This window comes from Oncorhynchus tshawytscha, linkage group LG19 (assembly GCF_018296145.1).
Source record: "Oncorhynchus tshawytscha isolate Ot180627B linkage group LG19, Otsh_v2.0, whole genome shotgun sequence".
Taxonomy (NCBI): Eukaryota; Metazoa; Chordata; class Actinopteri; order Salmoniformes; family Salmonidae; genus Oncorhynchus; species Oncorhynchus tshawytscha.
Window position 1 is genome coordinate 26,063,518 of NC_056447.1, and position 17,011 is coordinate 26,080,528.

The 17,011-nt window shown below is 42.7% G+C and overlaps 1 protein-coding gene across 2 annotated transcripts in view; it reads right to left on the reverse strand.

The window, feature by feature from the left end:
• The window catches only part of LOC112218547 (N-terminal EF-hand calcium-binding protein 2), a 121,804-nt gene that overhangs the window by 72,834 nt on the left and 31,959 nt on the right, over nucleotides 1–17,011 (reverse strand). For both annotated transcript variants that reach the window (XM_024379424.2, XM_024379423.2), the window contains exons 3-5: nucleotides 7,350–7,458; nucleotides 5,352–5,377; nucleotides 4,893–4,990 (exon numbers count right to left, since the gene is read on the reverse strand). In XM_024379424.2, coding sequence (XP_024235192.1) covers nucleotides 4,893–4,990; nucleotides 5,352–5,377; nucleotides 7,350–7,458 — 233 coding nt within the window. The remainder of the gene's footprint in view (nucleotides 1–4,892; nucleotides 4,991–5,351; nucleotides 5,378–7,349; nucleotides 7,459–17,011) is intronic.

The following is a 17,011-nucleotide window of genomic DNA, read 5'->3' on the forward strand; positions in this document are numbered from 1 at the left end:
TTTGAACCGTGGTCAAATCTTTCTGTTTCTTTCTGCCTGCTTGTCCCAAGGTTCCGCTGAGGATATTTGGATTAATGTGTAAGACGCGGCTTCTTGTATTTGCATATAACCACGCGATTAGATTAGATGGGGCACTAATAGAGGCGGTCGCTGCTTAGAGAGAGAGCGAGAACGAGAGTTTGCTGAGTTAAAGCGGCCGCTGCATCCGGTTGATTTAAAAAAAATTTTTTTTAAAGATGTCTGAAAAATGATGTATTGCATAACAGTTGAGTTTGGCTGTCCTAGACCTTAGTGCCGCTTTTGACACAATCAATCACCACATTCTTTCGGACAAGTTCTTGATTTAGATCTTATCTGTCGGAAACATATCAGTTCGTCTCTGTGGATGGTTTGTCCTCTGACAAATCAAGTGTATGTTTCCGTGTTCCTCAAGGTTCTGTTTCTAGATCACGATTGTTTCCACTAGATAATCTACCTCTTGGTGAGGTCATTTGGAATCACAATGTCAACTTTCACTGCTATGCAGGTGACACACAGCTAGCTGTACATTTCAATGAAAAATGGTGAAGCTCAAAAATTGCGTACCCTGGAAGATGTTGTTTCAGACATAAGGAAGTGGATGGCGGCACATTTTTTACTTCTAAACTCAAAACAGATCTGCTGTCTGATCTGACAATGAATATTGATTGTTGTATGGTCCTCTCAAATAAAACTGTGAAGGACCTCGGCATTACTCTGGACCCTGATCTCTCTTTTTACGAACATACCAATACTATTTCAAGGACAGCTTTTTTTCCATCTACGTAAACATTGCAAAAAAACCTTTTGTCCAGAAATGATGCAGAAAAGTTAATCCATGCTTTTTTAAACTTCTAGATTAGACTACTGCAATGCTCTACTCTCCGGCTACTCGGATAAAGCACTTAATAAACTTCAGTTAGTGCTAAATTTGGGCCTGCCATACATACCGATACGTACGCTATGGTCACGTGACGCAGGCCTCCTTATTGTCCCTAAACTTTCTTAGCAAACAGCTGGAGGAAGAGGTTTCTCCTATAGAACTCCATTGTTATGGAATAGTCTGCCTATCCATGTGAGAGACGCATACCTGGTATCAACCTTTAAGTCTTTACTGAAGACTCATCTCTTCAGTAGGTCCTATGATTGAGTGTAGTCTGGCCCAGGAGTGTGAAGGAGAATGGCAAGGAATGGGACTGACGAACCGCCCTTGCTGTCTCTGCCTGGCCGGCTCCCCTCTCTCCACGGGGATTCTCTGCCTCTGACCCTATTACGGGGGCTGAGTCACTGACTTACTAGTGCTCTTCCATGCCGTCCCTAGGAGGGGTGCGTCACGATGTGTCAGGCTTTTTTTTCTATGCTCGACTTGAGTAGGTTGAGTCACTGCGGTGATCTTGCTGTCCAGTTTTGTGCCCGCTCGGGATAATGTGGTAGAGGAGATCTTTATGGTCTATACTCAGCCTTGTCTCAGGGTAGCAAGTTGGTGGTCTGTTGATATCCCTCTAATGGTGTGTGGGCTGTGCTTTAGTAAAGTGGGTGGGGTTACATCATCATATCGTCAGACAGGGCCACAGTGCCCCCCCCCTCCCCCCTCTGTCTCAGCCTCCAGTATCTATGCTGCAATAGTATATGTGATGGGGGGCTTGGGTCAGTCTGTCCTATCTGGTGAAATGTTCCTGTCTTATCTGGTGTCCTGTGTGAACCTAAGCGCTCTCGCCCTAGGACCATGCCTCAGGACTACCTGGCCTGATGACTCCTGGCAGTTCCCAGTCCACTTGGTTGTGCTACTGATCCAGTTTCTGCCGTTTTACCTGTGGCTATGTAACCCTGACCTGTTCACCAGACGTGCTGCCTTGCCCAGGACCTGCTGTTTTTGATCATCTCTCGCTCTATCGCACCTGCTGTCTCGATCTCTGAATGCTTGAGTATAAAATGGCAACTGAAATTTACTCCTGAAGTTCTGACCTATTGCACCCTATACAACCACTGTGATTATTATTTGACCCTGCTGGTCATCTATGATCATTTGAACATCTTGAAGAACGATCTGGCCTTAATGGCCATGTACTCTTATGATCTTAACCCGGCACAGCCAGAAGAAGAGGACTGGCCATCCATTAAAAGTTTCTTCCTAGGTTCCTGCCTTTCTAAGGAGTTTTTGCTAGTGACCGTGCTACTACATCTGCATTGCTTTCTGATTGGGTTTTTAGGCTGGGTTTCTGTATAAGCACTTTGTGACATCTGCCCATGTAAAAAGGGCTTTATAAATATATTTGATTAGAATGGGGAGAGGTAACTAGCTGATTGCTATGTGTTGCTGGATGCTCTACCATCATCAAGTTGAACCCAGACTCAACGCTAATGAGAAGCCAGGCACAAACATAATATGGAAGTGAAGCTCTGAAACAACAGGCTATAGAGACATTATCTGAGTGGCTGCCACATTAACACATTAGAGCATCACACGCATCTACTGTAATCCCCAGTCCTATCTGCAGCACATGGGCGTTACATTAGAGTACTGGTGGATAGAAGAGCTTTCAGCCCCTTTTTGCTAGGAATTGTCTATAAGAAAGAACATCCTCAGCAAAGCTAGGCTCAGCTCCAATGCAATGGTTTCTGGTGGTGGATGCATTGAGTCCCCACCTTGCAATGTCAACCACATTGAACACTAGGGCTGGTACAATTACTGCATAACCGTGTAACCGATGTTTATGGATGAAGACCTTCAGGAAAATAAAATATTTATATTTTTTGGTGTGTGGAACGAACGACTGACTGAAGATGGGGTGGCCTGGCATTCGTGCAGTTGAGTCTGTTTCTACCAGTGGAGACTCCTTAGAGGAAGAAAGGGAGGTGAATTTCATAAAAAATGTAAATAATGAAACATTAAAAAAGTTATCCTTTTTAGATAAAAAATATATACTAAATATATTTACGCCACCAAATAATTTAGTAAAACAAACTGTTTCGCAATGACCCTCTACAGTAGCCTCAGCAGCACTTTGTAGGGTAGCACCATGGTGACAGCTAGCTTCTGTCCTCTTCAATACAAAACCTAAGAGGCTCATGGTTCTCACCCCACTCCATAGATTAACACAGTAATTATGACATCTTCCGGAGGACGTCCTCCAACCTATCAGAGCTCTTGCAGCATGAACTGACCTGTTGTCCACCCAATCAAAGGATCAGATAATGAATCTAGTACTGAAAGTATAAGCTACAGCTAGCTAGCACTGCAGTGCATTAAATGTGGTGAGTAGTTGACTCAAAGAGAGAGAAAGACAATAGTTGAACAGTTATGAACAAATACGTTTATTCCAAAATGAAGGAGAAGCAAGAGAGTGATATAGAGAGCTAGCTATATTTCATAGTGTATATATAAAAATATTTAAAAAACGTTTGCCCAATTGGTAGTTACAGACCTGTCTCATTGCTGCAACTCCCGTACGGACTCCGGAGAGAGAGGCGAAGGTTAAGAGCTGTACTTCTTGACACAACACCCACTTAACCCGGAAGCCAGCCGCACCAATGTGTCGGAGGAAACACCATACAACTGGCGACCGTGTCAGCGTGCATTGCACCCAGCCTGCCACAGGAGTCGCTAATGCACAATGGGACAGGAACATCGCTGCCAGCCAAAACCTCCCCTAACACGGGTGAAGCTAGGTAATTGTGCCCTGCCCCGTGGGTCTCCAGGTCACGGCCAGCTGTAACAGAGCCTGGACTTGAACCAGGTTCTTTAGTGGCACAGCTAGCACTGCGATGCAGTGCCTTAGACCACTGTGCAACTCAGGAGGCCCTGTTTTTTACTTTCACTTACTTAGCTAACATCTAATGCAGCTAGCTAGTGTATCGTACTCATACACACGGCTCAAACAGAGTGGAAGGGGAATGGGAGTTACCTGACTATGACTATCCAACACTGGAACTCTTCCAAGTCAAGGTAAACTTTTGGTTTGATTAATTTATTGCCACCAGGATCTGCTAAACTGCTTGCTGCTGAATGTACACTGTACTGCCTGATTGTTGTGGGTTTACTAACATGTTAGTTCTAGTAGCTATGTTGACTCTGACCGGACAATGATGTAGGCTGTGTTTAGTGGTTAGCAGTCAAGATATGTTTTTTTTTCACCTGGCCACAGACAGCTGATGTGTTGTGCACTGGAGTCTACAAGCGAAGGGAAAATGTGAGAGGAAGAAAGAGTGTAGATAGATGCGAGAAGGAATTATATGAATGTGTCACTACTGTCTGTCATCTTTATTACTCAAAATACTCTGTGCACAAATGTTGTAAACTTTCATTCATAGCCTCGGTTGTAGCAACCTCATGATGGGTATAGGGAAAAAGTGAATATCATGTAGTAGCCTAAACCTATCGACGTTACATTCAGTTGAGTGAATGGAATATGAATGCCAGTCATCCAATAGGCTGTAATATAGAATATGGCCATGTTCAGAAAAAATATATATTGATCCTGCCACATCTTGAATGACACCCGAACGCCACTGGTTTCTACGATAACATGGATTCTTAACAACATGATGCAACTTTGTTGCAAACAAGTCTTCGGTTATCTGGGCTGCCATTAGAAATCTATTTCTATGGCAACACATGCAGTCAGGAGAGGAGGGGAGGAGAACGTGTGTCTTACATTTAAAAAAAAAGTTTTTTTTTGCTGTTGCTATTCCAACGGTTATTACTGTGACCGCAGTCATTTGGCTGAGCAATAACCATCATTCAAAATTCCATGACTAGCACAGCCCTGAAAACAAATGCATATGATTAATACATACAGTAGTACAGACAGGACAAACTAGCACACACACATCTAATAGCACCTAGTAGTGTAGTGTACCGGGATGAGACTCACCTTCTTGGTGAAGTCCATGGCTCTGAGGATGGACAGGTTGAGAGTCTCCAGGGAGGCCAGTACACCCTCATAGTCACCCATGTGTTTGGCAAAGTAGTCTGGAAGGACAGGGAAGATGACAGTGGTAAGAGGGGGAAACACACACAGGCACGCACAAACACACACACACACACACACAGGCACGCACAAACACACACACACACACACACACAGGCACGCACAAACACACAAACACAGGCACTTCATGTGACTTATGGGATAATGGACTAGCTACGTGATTAATCAATGCAGATATTCTACTGGGATGGTTGGGATGAAAAACTATTCATGGCATATTGACTTCACAGATTAACAATCTGGTCATACGTTCACATATCCAATACATCCAAAGACACTAACAAACACCATGTAAAGCTCACAGATACACACACACACACATATTCATCTGTTAAAACTTACCACAGAGTTCCTTAGTGTCAACATTACTAACACACCACAGGTTAGAGCAGCATAGGGAGAGAGAGAGAGTGGGAAGAGGCAGTGGGAGAATGGGGTAAGAAACAGAGGAAAGGCTGGCATGCGACACAACATGGATCTACAGTATAACCCTCTATATCTTCTCCATCAGGGGGGACCAGCAGGTTACAAGACCCGAACTTGAATCAGAAGCATATCTGTGCCCATGAATTCAGCTTCAGGTCACTAAATCGTTGTTAATTTTGAATCTTATTATTTGGCATGAAACTGCTTCATATCACTGATGACGAACTACAATCTGGCGGAACCAGATTGATGAGGAGCAGGAATAAGGTGAACAGTTCATCTTTGCTTGCTGTGGTCCGGTCAGCTGGTAAAATAGATTGGCATTAAATAGCAAAAGCTTACATTGTAATTTAACATTCTAAACAGGCCAATCAATTACCCCACAACATCAACTGGTTATACTGTTGAGTAATGGGGGGGCAGGTAGCCTAGTGGTTAGAGAGTTGGGCCAGTAACCGTACAGGTTGCTAGATCAAATCCCCAAGCTGACAAGGTCAAAGATCTGTTGTTATGCCCCTGAACAAGGCAGTTAACCCACTGTTCCTTGGCCATCATTGTAAATAAGAATTTGTTCTTAACTGTCTTGCCTGGTTAAATAAAATAAAAAAGTAATGGTGAAGGAAATGTTCTGATAATATCTAAAGATGTGTTTGATAAAGTCCTGATTAAAGAGAAATTTAGGGGAAGCATAAAGTTATTTCAATTGATATTCTAATGAGAGAAAGCATTTAGTGTCGGAAAATAACAAGGTTGATGTCATGGACAGCTAAGGGTAAAAGAAAGAAAGAGTGGCAGGAGATAAGAGGAGAGACCACAGGTAACACAGGAACTGGACGACTGTCCTTAGTCTCTGCAATTCTTTCATCAATCTCTATCTCTTTTCCTGATGCTTCATTTTTCTCTTCATCATTCTCCTTTTCTATTTTTTTTTTTAAATCTAAAGGTGTCATCAACAAAGGCCTGTCAGCTGAAGGTTCCACCAGTTCCACATCAAAAGACCTTCAAAAAGTGGATGTGATATTTACGAGTATAGATAAATTGTATATTTTGGCAAACAAACACACAAACGCACACACACACGCACACACACGCACGGTCACATGCACAGTCACATACGTAGAAACACACATGCACATACACACGCACATACACACGGCAGTTTTATTTATTGTAGCTCAGACTTGTGAAATTTCCTCCTCAATGCAACACACTTTATTTGAACAGTCCAGATGATGATTTACATATTACAGATCTAGTTCACTAGATCAAAATACACACAGGCAGAGTTGGCCTACTGTATAGTGCAGGTTAAAGTTTCAGTCATTAATCTTGTTCTGGTGGCAGCTCTGCAGAGTGGTCACCACATGGCACAGTCACAAAGTCATCAAATCTGATTTGAAACTGAACCCTAACATTTAACCTAACCTTAACCACACTGCTAACACTGATGCTTAACCCTAAACTTAAATTATGACCAAAAAGCAAATTTTAGTTTAGTCAATTTTGTCTTTGCAGTGGGCTCATCGAAGGGGAAATCGCTCAGTTCTGCCTCCAAGACAAGACTCATGACAACAAAAAAAATCAACTTGCCTGTATAGCACTGCACAGCACAAACACACATTCCTATAGGATACGCCCATTTGCTCACATATGCAGACACACGCACACACGTCTTCTGCAGCCCGATATGTCAGTGAACTGGCTACTAGCATGAATAAAGGGGAATAGAGGTTCTGGGATAGACCTGCAATGGATAAAAGTAGACCGAAACTAGAGGATAACTTCGGTAAAAAAAATGCAATAGTTTCATATAGCTTCAATGGTATCTCCACACTGAGGTCCAGACCCATTGTGTTCCGGTCTGTAGCTCTGCTCTGCTGTTGAAGTGTGATGTGATGTGATGCACTGTCTCACCTGGTGTTATCAGAGTCAATTGTGTGAAACAGATTCTCCAGTTCTTCCTCGTTCAGCGTCCCGTCGGAGAAGAACGCCTGGAACTCGTCCAGAGATAGCTTCCCATCATCTGCAGGCAGGAGAGGAACAGATGAGAGGAAAGGAGGAGACATCAATCAGGTTAACAGCTGCCCTTAGCCATGCTGCCATTAGCCATGCAACTACACATACCATGATCACTGTCATTACACCCTGGGCTCCTTGTGACTATCATATACACACAGTGATCAATAAACATCCTCTTTAGCATTATATCCTTATCGCCATTATCATCACTAACAATGTCAAAATCAGCATAATGATCGTCATAACAATAATCATCATCATCAACTTCATCATCCGCATCACGATCTATCAAAATCTCCATGCAGTCTTCGGGCTCAATGCTGAACCATTATTGATTATGGTAACGAATTTATACAATGATTTGGGCATTTGCGAGCTGTAAGATCAATGAAGTGAAAACCACTTGCAGAGCTTTCGATATAGGCCTTATCTCAGAATGACTCTAGAGTGAAGTACAGTTGAAGTCGGAAGTTTACATACTGTACATTTAGGTTGGAGTCATTAAAACTCGTTTTTCAACCACTCCACAAATTTCTTGTTGAAAAACTATAGTTTTGGCAAGTCGGTTAGGACATCTACTTTGTGCATGACACATGTAATTTTTCCAACAATTGTTTACAGACAGATTATTTCACTTTTAATTCACTGTATCACAATTCCAGTGGGTCAGAAGTTTACATACACTAAGTTGACTGTGCTTTTAAACAGCTTGGAAAATTCCAGAAAATTATGTCATGGCTTTAGAAGCTTCTGATAGCCTAATTGACATCATTTGAGTCTATTGGAGGTCTACCTGTGGATGTATTTCAAGGCCTACCTTCAATCTCAGTGCCTCTTTGCTTGACATCATGGGAAAATCAAAAGAAATCAGCCAAGACCCCAGAAAAAAATTGGAGACCTCCACAAGTCTGGTTCATCCTTGAGAGCAATTCCCAAACGCCTGAAGGTACCACGTTCATCTGTACAAACAATAGTACGCAAGTATAAACAGCATGGGACCACACAGCCGTCATACCGCTCAGGAAGGAGACGCGTTCTGTCTCATAGAGATGAACGTACTTTGGTTCGAAAATCAATCCCAGAACAACAGCAAAGGACCCTGTGAAGATGCTGGAGGAAACAGGTACAAAAGTATCTATATCCACAGTAAAACGAGTCCCATATTGACATAACCTGAAAGGCCGCTCAGCAAGGAAGAAGCCATTGCTTCAAAACCACCATAAAAAAGCCAGACTACAGTTTGCAATTTGACATGGGGACAAAGATTGTACTTTTTGGAGAAATCTCCTCTGGTCTGATGAAAAAAAATAGAACTGTTTGGCCATAATGACCATCGTCATGTTTGGAGAGGGGGAGGCTTGCAATCCAAAGAACACCATCCCAACTGTGAAGCACGGGGGTGGCAGCATCATGTTGTTGGGGTGCTTTGCTGCAGGAGGGCCACAAAATAATTGGCATCATAAGGTGGGAAAATTATGTGGCTATATTGAAGCAACATCTCAAGACATCAGTCAGGAAGTTAAAGCTTGGTCGCAAATGGGTCTTCCAAATGGACAATGACTCCAAAGTTGTGGCAAAATGGCTTAAGGACAACAAAGTCAACGTATTGGAGTGGCCATCACAAAGGTCCGACCTCATTCCTACGGAAAATGTGTGGACAGAACTGAAAAAGCGAGTGCGAGCAAGGAGGCCTACAAACCTGACTCAGTTACACCAGCTCTGTCAGGAGGAATGGGCCATAATTCACCCAACTTATTGTGGGAAGCTTGTGGAAGGCTACCCAAAATGTTTGACCCAAATTAAACAATTTAAAGTCAATGCTACCAAACCACTAATTGAGTGTATGTAAACTTCTGACCCACTGGGAATGTGATGAAAAACTGAGTTTGTATGTATTTGGCTAAGATGTATGTAAACTTCTGACTTCAACTGTAGATGGCTGCTACAGGCAGCTGGAGGTGGGAGAGAGTCTGCTGCAGACTCCAACTGAAACAGGGCCACCCTTGATCCACTGAGGCCCTTGACCCAGGAACAGAATTAGAAACAGACCTAAGCCTCAGTACCAAACTTAGTGCCCAGCCCCACCCTTAGCCCCTGACTCCAAGCCCAGTCCCAGCCAGGTGGACTCCAGTCAGCTTTAAAGAACTACAGGAGCTTGTGGAGCCGTGCTGGGCCCTGGCTCACCATGTGAATGGGAAGGAAATTAAATATTCATACCACTATGTTTGCCCTTGAAGCTGTTCAACTGGACTTTTGGCTATTGGACAAAGTGTGGGCTCTAAACTCCAGTGTATGAAAATGACTGCAGCACAAGCCTAAAAATAACGAGTTGCTATAGTTATTGCCACCGACCAGAACTATTGAGACTTCTTTAGGATTAGTGGACTGTCCAATTTACAGTAGATATTACGGTGAAAGAATACCATGCTACTGTTTGAGGAGAGTGGACAGTTTTGAACATGAACAAATTAGGCACATTTGGGCAGTCTTGATACAACATTTTGAACAGAAATACAATGGTTCATTAGATCAGTCAAAAACTTTGCACATACACTGCTGCTGTCTACTGGCAAAAATCTAAATTGTACCTGGGCTGGAATAATACATTATGGCCTTTCTCTTGCATTTCAAAGATGATGGTACAAAGAAATATACAAAAGAAGGTTTGTAAAAAGGTTTTCTTTGCATTATATTTTACCAGATCGAATGTGTTATATTCTACTACATTCATTTCACATTTCCACAAACTTCAAAAGTGTTTCCTTTCAAATGGTACCAATAATATGTGTATCCTTGCTTCAGGGCCTGAGCTACAGGCAGTTAGATTTGGGTATGTCATTTTAGGCGAAAATTGAAAAAAAAGGGCCGATCCTTAAGAGATTTTAAAGAGAACATCTTTTGAATCCGGTCCTTTGAATTGAAATGACAACTGGCTGCAGAAGCACATGCCCCTCCATCCCTCTCTCTCTATTTCAGTCCTCCTCTTTATCCTATTGATATCCCTCCCCTGATCATTCTCTTATCTCTACCTTTATCATTGCTCTTTCTGTCACCCCTCCTTTCTCTCTTCTCTCCATTGTCACTGTCATTTGTCTCTTGTTTGCTTTTGAGAGACACGCATAGGCACACAAAAGCTGAGTGAACTGCTGGAATAGAGGAGGAAGGATAGAGAGCAGAGCCATCTCTCTACTGAACACAGGCTCATCTCCAAACTTAAAGGGTTCTTTGGCAGTCCCCATAGGAGAACCCTTTGAAGAACCTTTTTAGGTTCCAGGCAGAATACTTTTGGGTTCCATGTAAAACCCTTTCCACAGAGGGCTCTACATGGAACCCGAAAGGGTTTACCTGAAACCAAAAAGGGTTCTACCAGGAACCAAAAAGGGTTATCCTATGGGGACAGCTGAAGAACCCTTTGGATCTCTTTTTTTCTAAGAGGGTACCCCTCCTTTGTGTCCCCTTGTCTTACTCCATTTTCTGCGAGGGGTAGAGCCTCAGAACAGCACAACTGTACCACTAGTTAATTAAACACTGACCTACTTTATCACATTACTCGCCACTAAGGAATACCATTGCATGAAAAAGCATGCCAGCCCAACCCAGCCATCCTCTACTCGAAATTACAGTTTGCTGAAGCTCAGTGTGTACTGTGGGATAAGGGCTGGATAGGTTCTGATGTGAGCAGATCACAGGTTCCAGCACTATCTCCATTCACCAACAGGGAAGAGAACATTCTCTGTGTTCCAGGTTAATGGGTGGACTATCACTCATATCTTAGAATCAGGATCTGATAATAACAGACTGTAAATGCCAAGCTTGCATGAAAAGCTCTGCTCAGATGGCCACGATTTTCAGATTACATTAAGAGCCCAGATAAGAGGGAACATTCAAAGCAATGAAAAGACCTCAAAGCCAGTGGTGTTGTTTTGTGATAAAAATGGATTGAAAGTGTGTGCATGTGGGGAGGGATCTGAAGTGAAGACATATACATCAGGGGTACATCAGACAGATGGGAACAGTTCTGATAATATGTCTGAGCGGCCAGACAGGAATGGGGACGACGCTATGCAGACCTTGCTGCTACGGACAAAAGGGATGCAATTAGGACATTTAACTTCCAGCAGGGCTCTCACATCCTGCACGCTTCTAAGAAGAAGAAGAGACATACACTATGTATTTCATGTCTATCCTTAATCATTGTTTTTTGGGGCGCAGGGCTGCCTGGTTGTCATGGCAACCAGAAAAAGTGAGCTGACCCTCCTTGGGATGTCTCAATTTCACTCTGTGCACATCTCTCTCCTCTTTCCTCACCACTCGGGCTCCCGGGTGGCGTAGCGGTCTAAGGCACTGCATCTCAGTGCTAGAGGCATCACTGCAGATACCCTGGTTCGATTCCAGGCTGTATCACAACCGGCTGTAATTGGGAGTTAGGCCGGCGCACAATTGGCCCAGCGTTGTCCGGGCTTGGCCATAGGCTGTCATAGTAAATAAGAATTTGTCTTAACTGACTTGCCTAGTTAAATAAAAATTCCTCTATTCCCCATCCTCCTCATTTCAAATGATCCAGGTAAAGGGTATAGAGATATACTTGTTCATTTCCAGTGACCCATCTTTTCTATTTTTTATCTCCTGGACTAATAAGGACCTTTTTACAGTTATTATCTCCTGTCTGAGGTGGTCCATGTCAGGGATCCATCCATTCAGAACAGGAGAGTAGCCCCCTACCAAGAGAGACTAGCCCACACAGAGGAATATCTTCCCGTGATGGATTGAGGGGAGTTTCATTAGAGAACAAGTTGTGGTTGTGAGTGTCTGAAAGTGATAATGTGTCTGTCTGTGTGTGAGTGAGAGAGAGAGAGAGAGTGTGAATGTTTGAAAATGATAACACACATACCAGTGGAGGCTGCTGAGGGGAGGACAGCTCATAATAATGGATGTAGCGGAGCGAATGAAATAGCATCAAAAACATGGTAACCACCAACCTCCTGTGACACACGCACACACACAGGATCGGCCCCACACACAGCCAGGGCCTGTTCCAGAGACACAGGCCTGTTTTGGCTGATAAATGAGGAACACAAGTGGCTCACACAAGGCTGTCAGCTATCCTTATCTCCCTCCATCCATCAGCACAGCCAGACCTGCCCTATCTGCCAGGATAAAGGAACACACCCAACTCCTCACACACCAGCTGCATACCAACAGATGTTACCACATAAATGAACAGACTTTAGCCTAGGTGTGAAGCATACAGCAACATACTGTATCATTAGTGATTACATTAAGTACAGAGCTTGATAGAGACAGATATTGAGTAATCTATAAATCCTGTGTCTCCTCAATGAGTGTCTGTCATCTGTCATGATGAGAGTGGGGTTCAACCCTCATTAATGGAGTTCTACCCTCATTAAACATTATGATCCCCAGCCTTACTGACAGGATCAATTAATGAACAATAGCCCAACGTGATTAAGATTTAATCGACTCCTACGACTCATCCCTCAGAACATGGCCACAGAGACAGAGGCCTGGTGAGGCTTGATGTTCAGGACTGGAAAACACAGAGATATTAGTCGTATCTATATTGGGGAACAGCCCTGACTTAAAATGAACATGAGCCCAGGCAATAGCAGCTCAGCACAGACTGTGAACACAGCACTCCCAACCAATCTGCTCAAAATACACTCACTAAGAAGTCAAACTATTTTTATCGCAACATACAGTTGAGGTCGGAAGTTTACATACACTTACACTGTAGGTTGGAGTCATTAACCACTCCACAAAATTCTTGTTAACAAACTATAGTTTTGGCAAGTCGGTGAGGACATCTACTTTATGTATGACACAACAAATTTTTCCAACAATTGTTTACAGACAGATTATTTCACTTATAATTCACTGTATCACAATTCCAGTGGGTCAGAAGTTTACATACACTAAGTTGACTGTGCCTTTAAACAGCCTGGAAAATTCCAGAAAATGACATCTTCTGATAGGCTAATTGACATCATTTGAATCAATTGGAGGCGTACATGTGGATATTTCAAGGCCTACCTTAAAACTCAGTGCCTCTTTGCTTGACATCATGGGAAAATCTAAAGAAATCATCCAATACCTCAGAAAACAATTGTAGACCTCCACGAGTCTGGTTCATCCTTGGGAGCAATTTCCAAACGCCTTAAGGTACCATGTTCATCTGTACAAACAATAGTATGCAAGTATAAACACCATGGGACCAAGCAGTCGTCAAACCACCCTGTAAGGAGACGCATTCTGTCTCCTAGAAATAAACATACTTTGGTGCGAAAAGTGCAAATCAATCCCAGAACAACAGCAAAGGATCTTGGGAAGATGCTGGAGGAAACAGGTACACAAGTATCTACATCCACAGTAAAACGAGTCCTATATCAACAAATCCTGAAAGGCCACTCAGCAAGGAAGAAGCCACTACTCCAAACCACGATAAAAAAGCCAGACTACAGTTTGCAACTGCACATGGGGAGAAAGATCGTACTTTTTGGAGAAATGTCCTCTGGTCTGATGAAACAACAATAGAACTGTTTGGCCATAATGACCATTGTTATGTTTGGAGGAAAAAGGGGGAGGCTTGCAAGCTGAAGAACACCATCCCAACTGTGAAGCATGGGGGTGGCAGTATCATGTTGTGGGGGTGCTTTGCTGCAGGAGGGACTGGTGCACTTCACAAAATAGATGGCATCATGAGAAGAAAAATGATGTGGATATATTGAAGCAACATCTCAAGACATCAGTCAGGAAGTTAAAGCTTGGTCACAAATGGGTCTTCCAAATGGACAATGACCCCAAGCATACTTCCAAAGTTGTGGCAAAATGGGTTAAGGACAACAAAGTCAAGGTGTTGGAGTGGCCATCAGAAAGCCTTGACTGGGAATGTGATGAAAGAAAGAAAGAATTCTCTATACTATTATTCTGACATTTCACATTCTTAAAATAAACTGGTGATCCTAACTGACCTAAGACAGGGACGTTTTACTGGCATTAAAAGTCAGGAATTGTGAGTTTAAATGTATTTGGTTAAGGTGTATATAAAACTTCCAACTGTATCTATTTTAATACAGACCTATCTCAAAACATCAGCTGCTCCGCTTGCTCCATTGCTCAGGCACTAATGCACACACACACACACACACACACACACACACACACACACACACACACACACACACACACACACACACACACACACACACACAGAGTTCTGAGACTCACACACACACACAGACAAACACAAAGAAAACACAAAGAAAGGCAGCAGGGTTAATTACCAGGCATCTAAATGTCATTTGGACAGGGACCCTACTGAGCCCTGGCTCAGAGAAGCACATTGCATCCAGCCATGTCATGTGATTTACACCTTCATGATCGCTGCTCATTAGTGAGAGCACAGAAAGGGCATTAACAGAAAGACAAAGAAAGATTACCCTCAGGATGGATTCCCTACTATACTCCAACTCTTGTAGTAAGAGACAAAGATAGACTCATTCACATAAAACACACAAGCTAAAACACACACACAAGGCGAGATGGTTTGGGATGAATTAGACCGCAGAGTGAAGGAAAAGCAGCCAACAAGTGCTCAGAATGTGTGGGAACTCCTTCAAGAACTGCTGGAAAAGCATTCCAGGTGAAGCTGGTTGAGCGAATGCCAAGAGTGTGCAAAGCTGTCATCAAGGCAAAGGGTGTTTACTTTGAACAATCTCACATATAAAATATATTTACATTTGTTTATCAATTTTTTGATTATTACATGATTCCATATGTTTTTCATAGTGTTGATGTCTTCACTATTATTCTACAATGTGAAAATAGTAAAAACAATGAAAAACCCTGGAATTACTAGGTGTGTCTACATTTTTGACTGGTACTACACTACTGTTCAAAAGTTTGGGGTCACTTAGAAATGTCCTTGTCTTTGAAAGAAAATCACATTTTTTGTCCATTACAGTAAAATAACATCAAAATGATCCGAAATACAGTGTAGACATTACTAATGTTGTAAATGACTATTGTAGCTTGAAACGGCTGATTATTAATGGAATATCTACATAGGCTTACAGAGTCCCATTATCAGCAACCACTTGCTAATAGTTCATATATTAGCTAATAATAGCTAATCCAAGTTTATAATTTTAAAAGGCTAATTGATTATTAGAAAACCCTTTTGCAATGATGTTAGCACAGCTGAAAACTGCTGTGCTAATTAAAGAAGCAATAAAACTGGCCTTCTTTAGACTAGTGGAGTATCTGGAGCATCAGCATTTGTGGGTTTGATTACAGGCTCAAAATGGCCAGAAACAAAGAACTTTCTCCTGAAACTCATCAGTCTATTCTTGTTCTGCGAAATGACGGGTATTTCATGCGAGAAATTGCCAAGAAACTGAAGAACTCGTACAACGCTGTGAACTACTCCCTTCACAGAACAGTGCAAACGGTCTCTAACCAGAATAGAAAGAGGAGTGGGAGGCCCCAGTGCACAACTGAGGATGAGGATAAGTATATTAACAATGGCTCAACTGTGAAGTGGTAGGCCACACAAGCTCATAGAACGGGACCGCTGAGTGTTGAAGCGTGTAGCGCGTAAAAAAAATCATCTGTCCTCAGTTCACTCCTGAGTTCCAAACTGCCCCTGGGAGCAACTTCAACACAAGAACTGTTCGTCGTGAGCTTCATGAAATTGGTTTCCATGGCCGAGCAGCCGCACACAAGCCTAAGATCACCATGCACAATGCCAAGAGTCAGCTGGAGTGGTTTAAAGCTCGCAATTCTGGAGTCATGAATCACTCTTCACCATCTGCTAGTTGACAAATCTGGATTTGGTGGATGCCAGGGGAACGCTACCTGCCCAATGGATAGAGCCAACTGTAAGGTTTGGTGGAAGAGGTATAAAGAGGTGGAAGAGGTACAACTGTCTCTGATTGGGAACCATATCAGGCCAACATAGACATACAAAAACTCCTAGACAGACAAAAACCCTAGACATCCAAAAACTAGAGTACCCACCCTAGTCACACCCTGACCTAACCAAAATATATATAAAAACAGAGATATCTAAGGTCAGGGCGTGAGAGTAGCCTTCCCCAAAGGTGCGAAATCCCGGCCGCAAACCTGAACCTATAGGGGAGGGTCCGGGTGGGCATCTACCCTCGGTGGCCGCAGCCCCCCCTCCTTACGCTGATCCAATAATTTTGCACGCCCAATTTTTCAGTTTTTGATTTGTTAAAAAAGTTTGAAATATCCAATAAATGTCGTTCCACTTCATGATTGTGTCCCACTTGTTGTTGATTCTTCACAAAAAAATACAGTTTTATATCTTTATGTTTGAAGCCTGAAATGTGGCAAAAGGTCGCAAAGTTCAAGGGGGCCGATTACTTTCGCAAGGCACTGTATATAGAAAAACAGAGATATCTAAGGTCAGGGCGTGACAATTACAAATGATTAACAAATAAAAATGTATTGAGTCAATAACTATTCAACCCCTTTGTTATGGCAAGCCTAAACAAGTTCAGGAGTAAAAATGTACT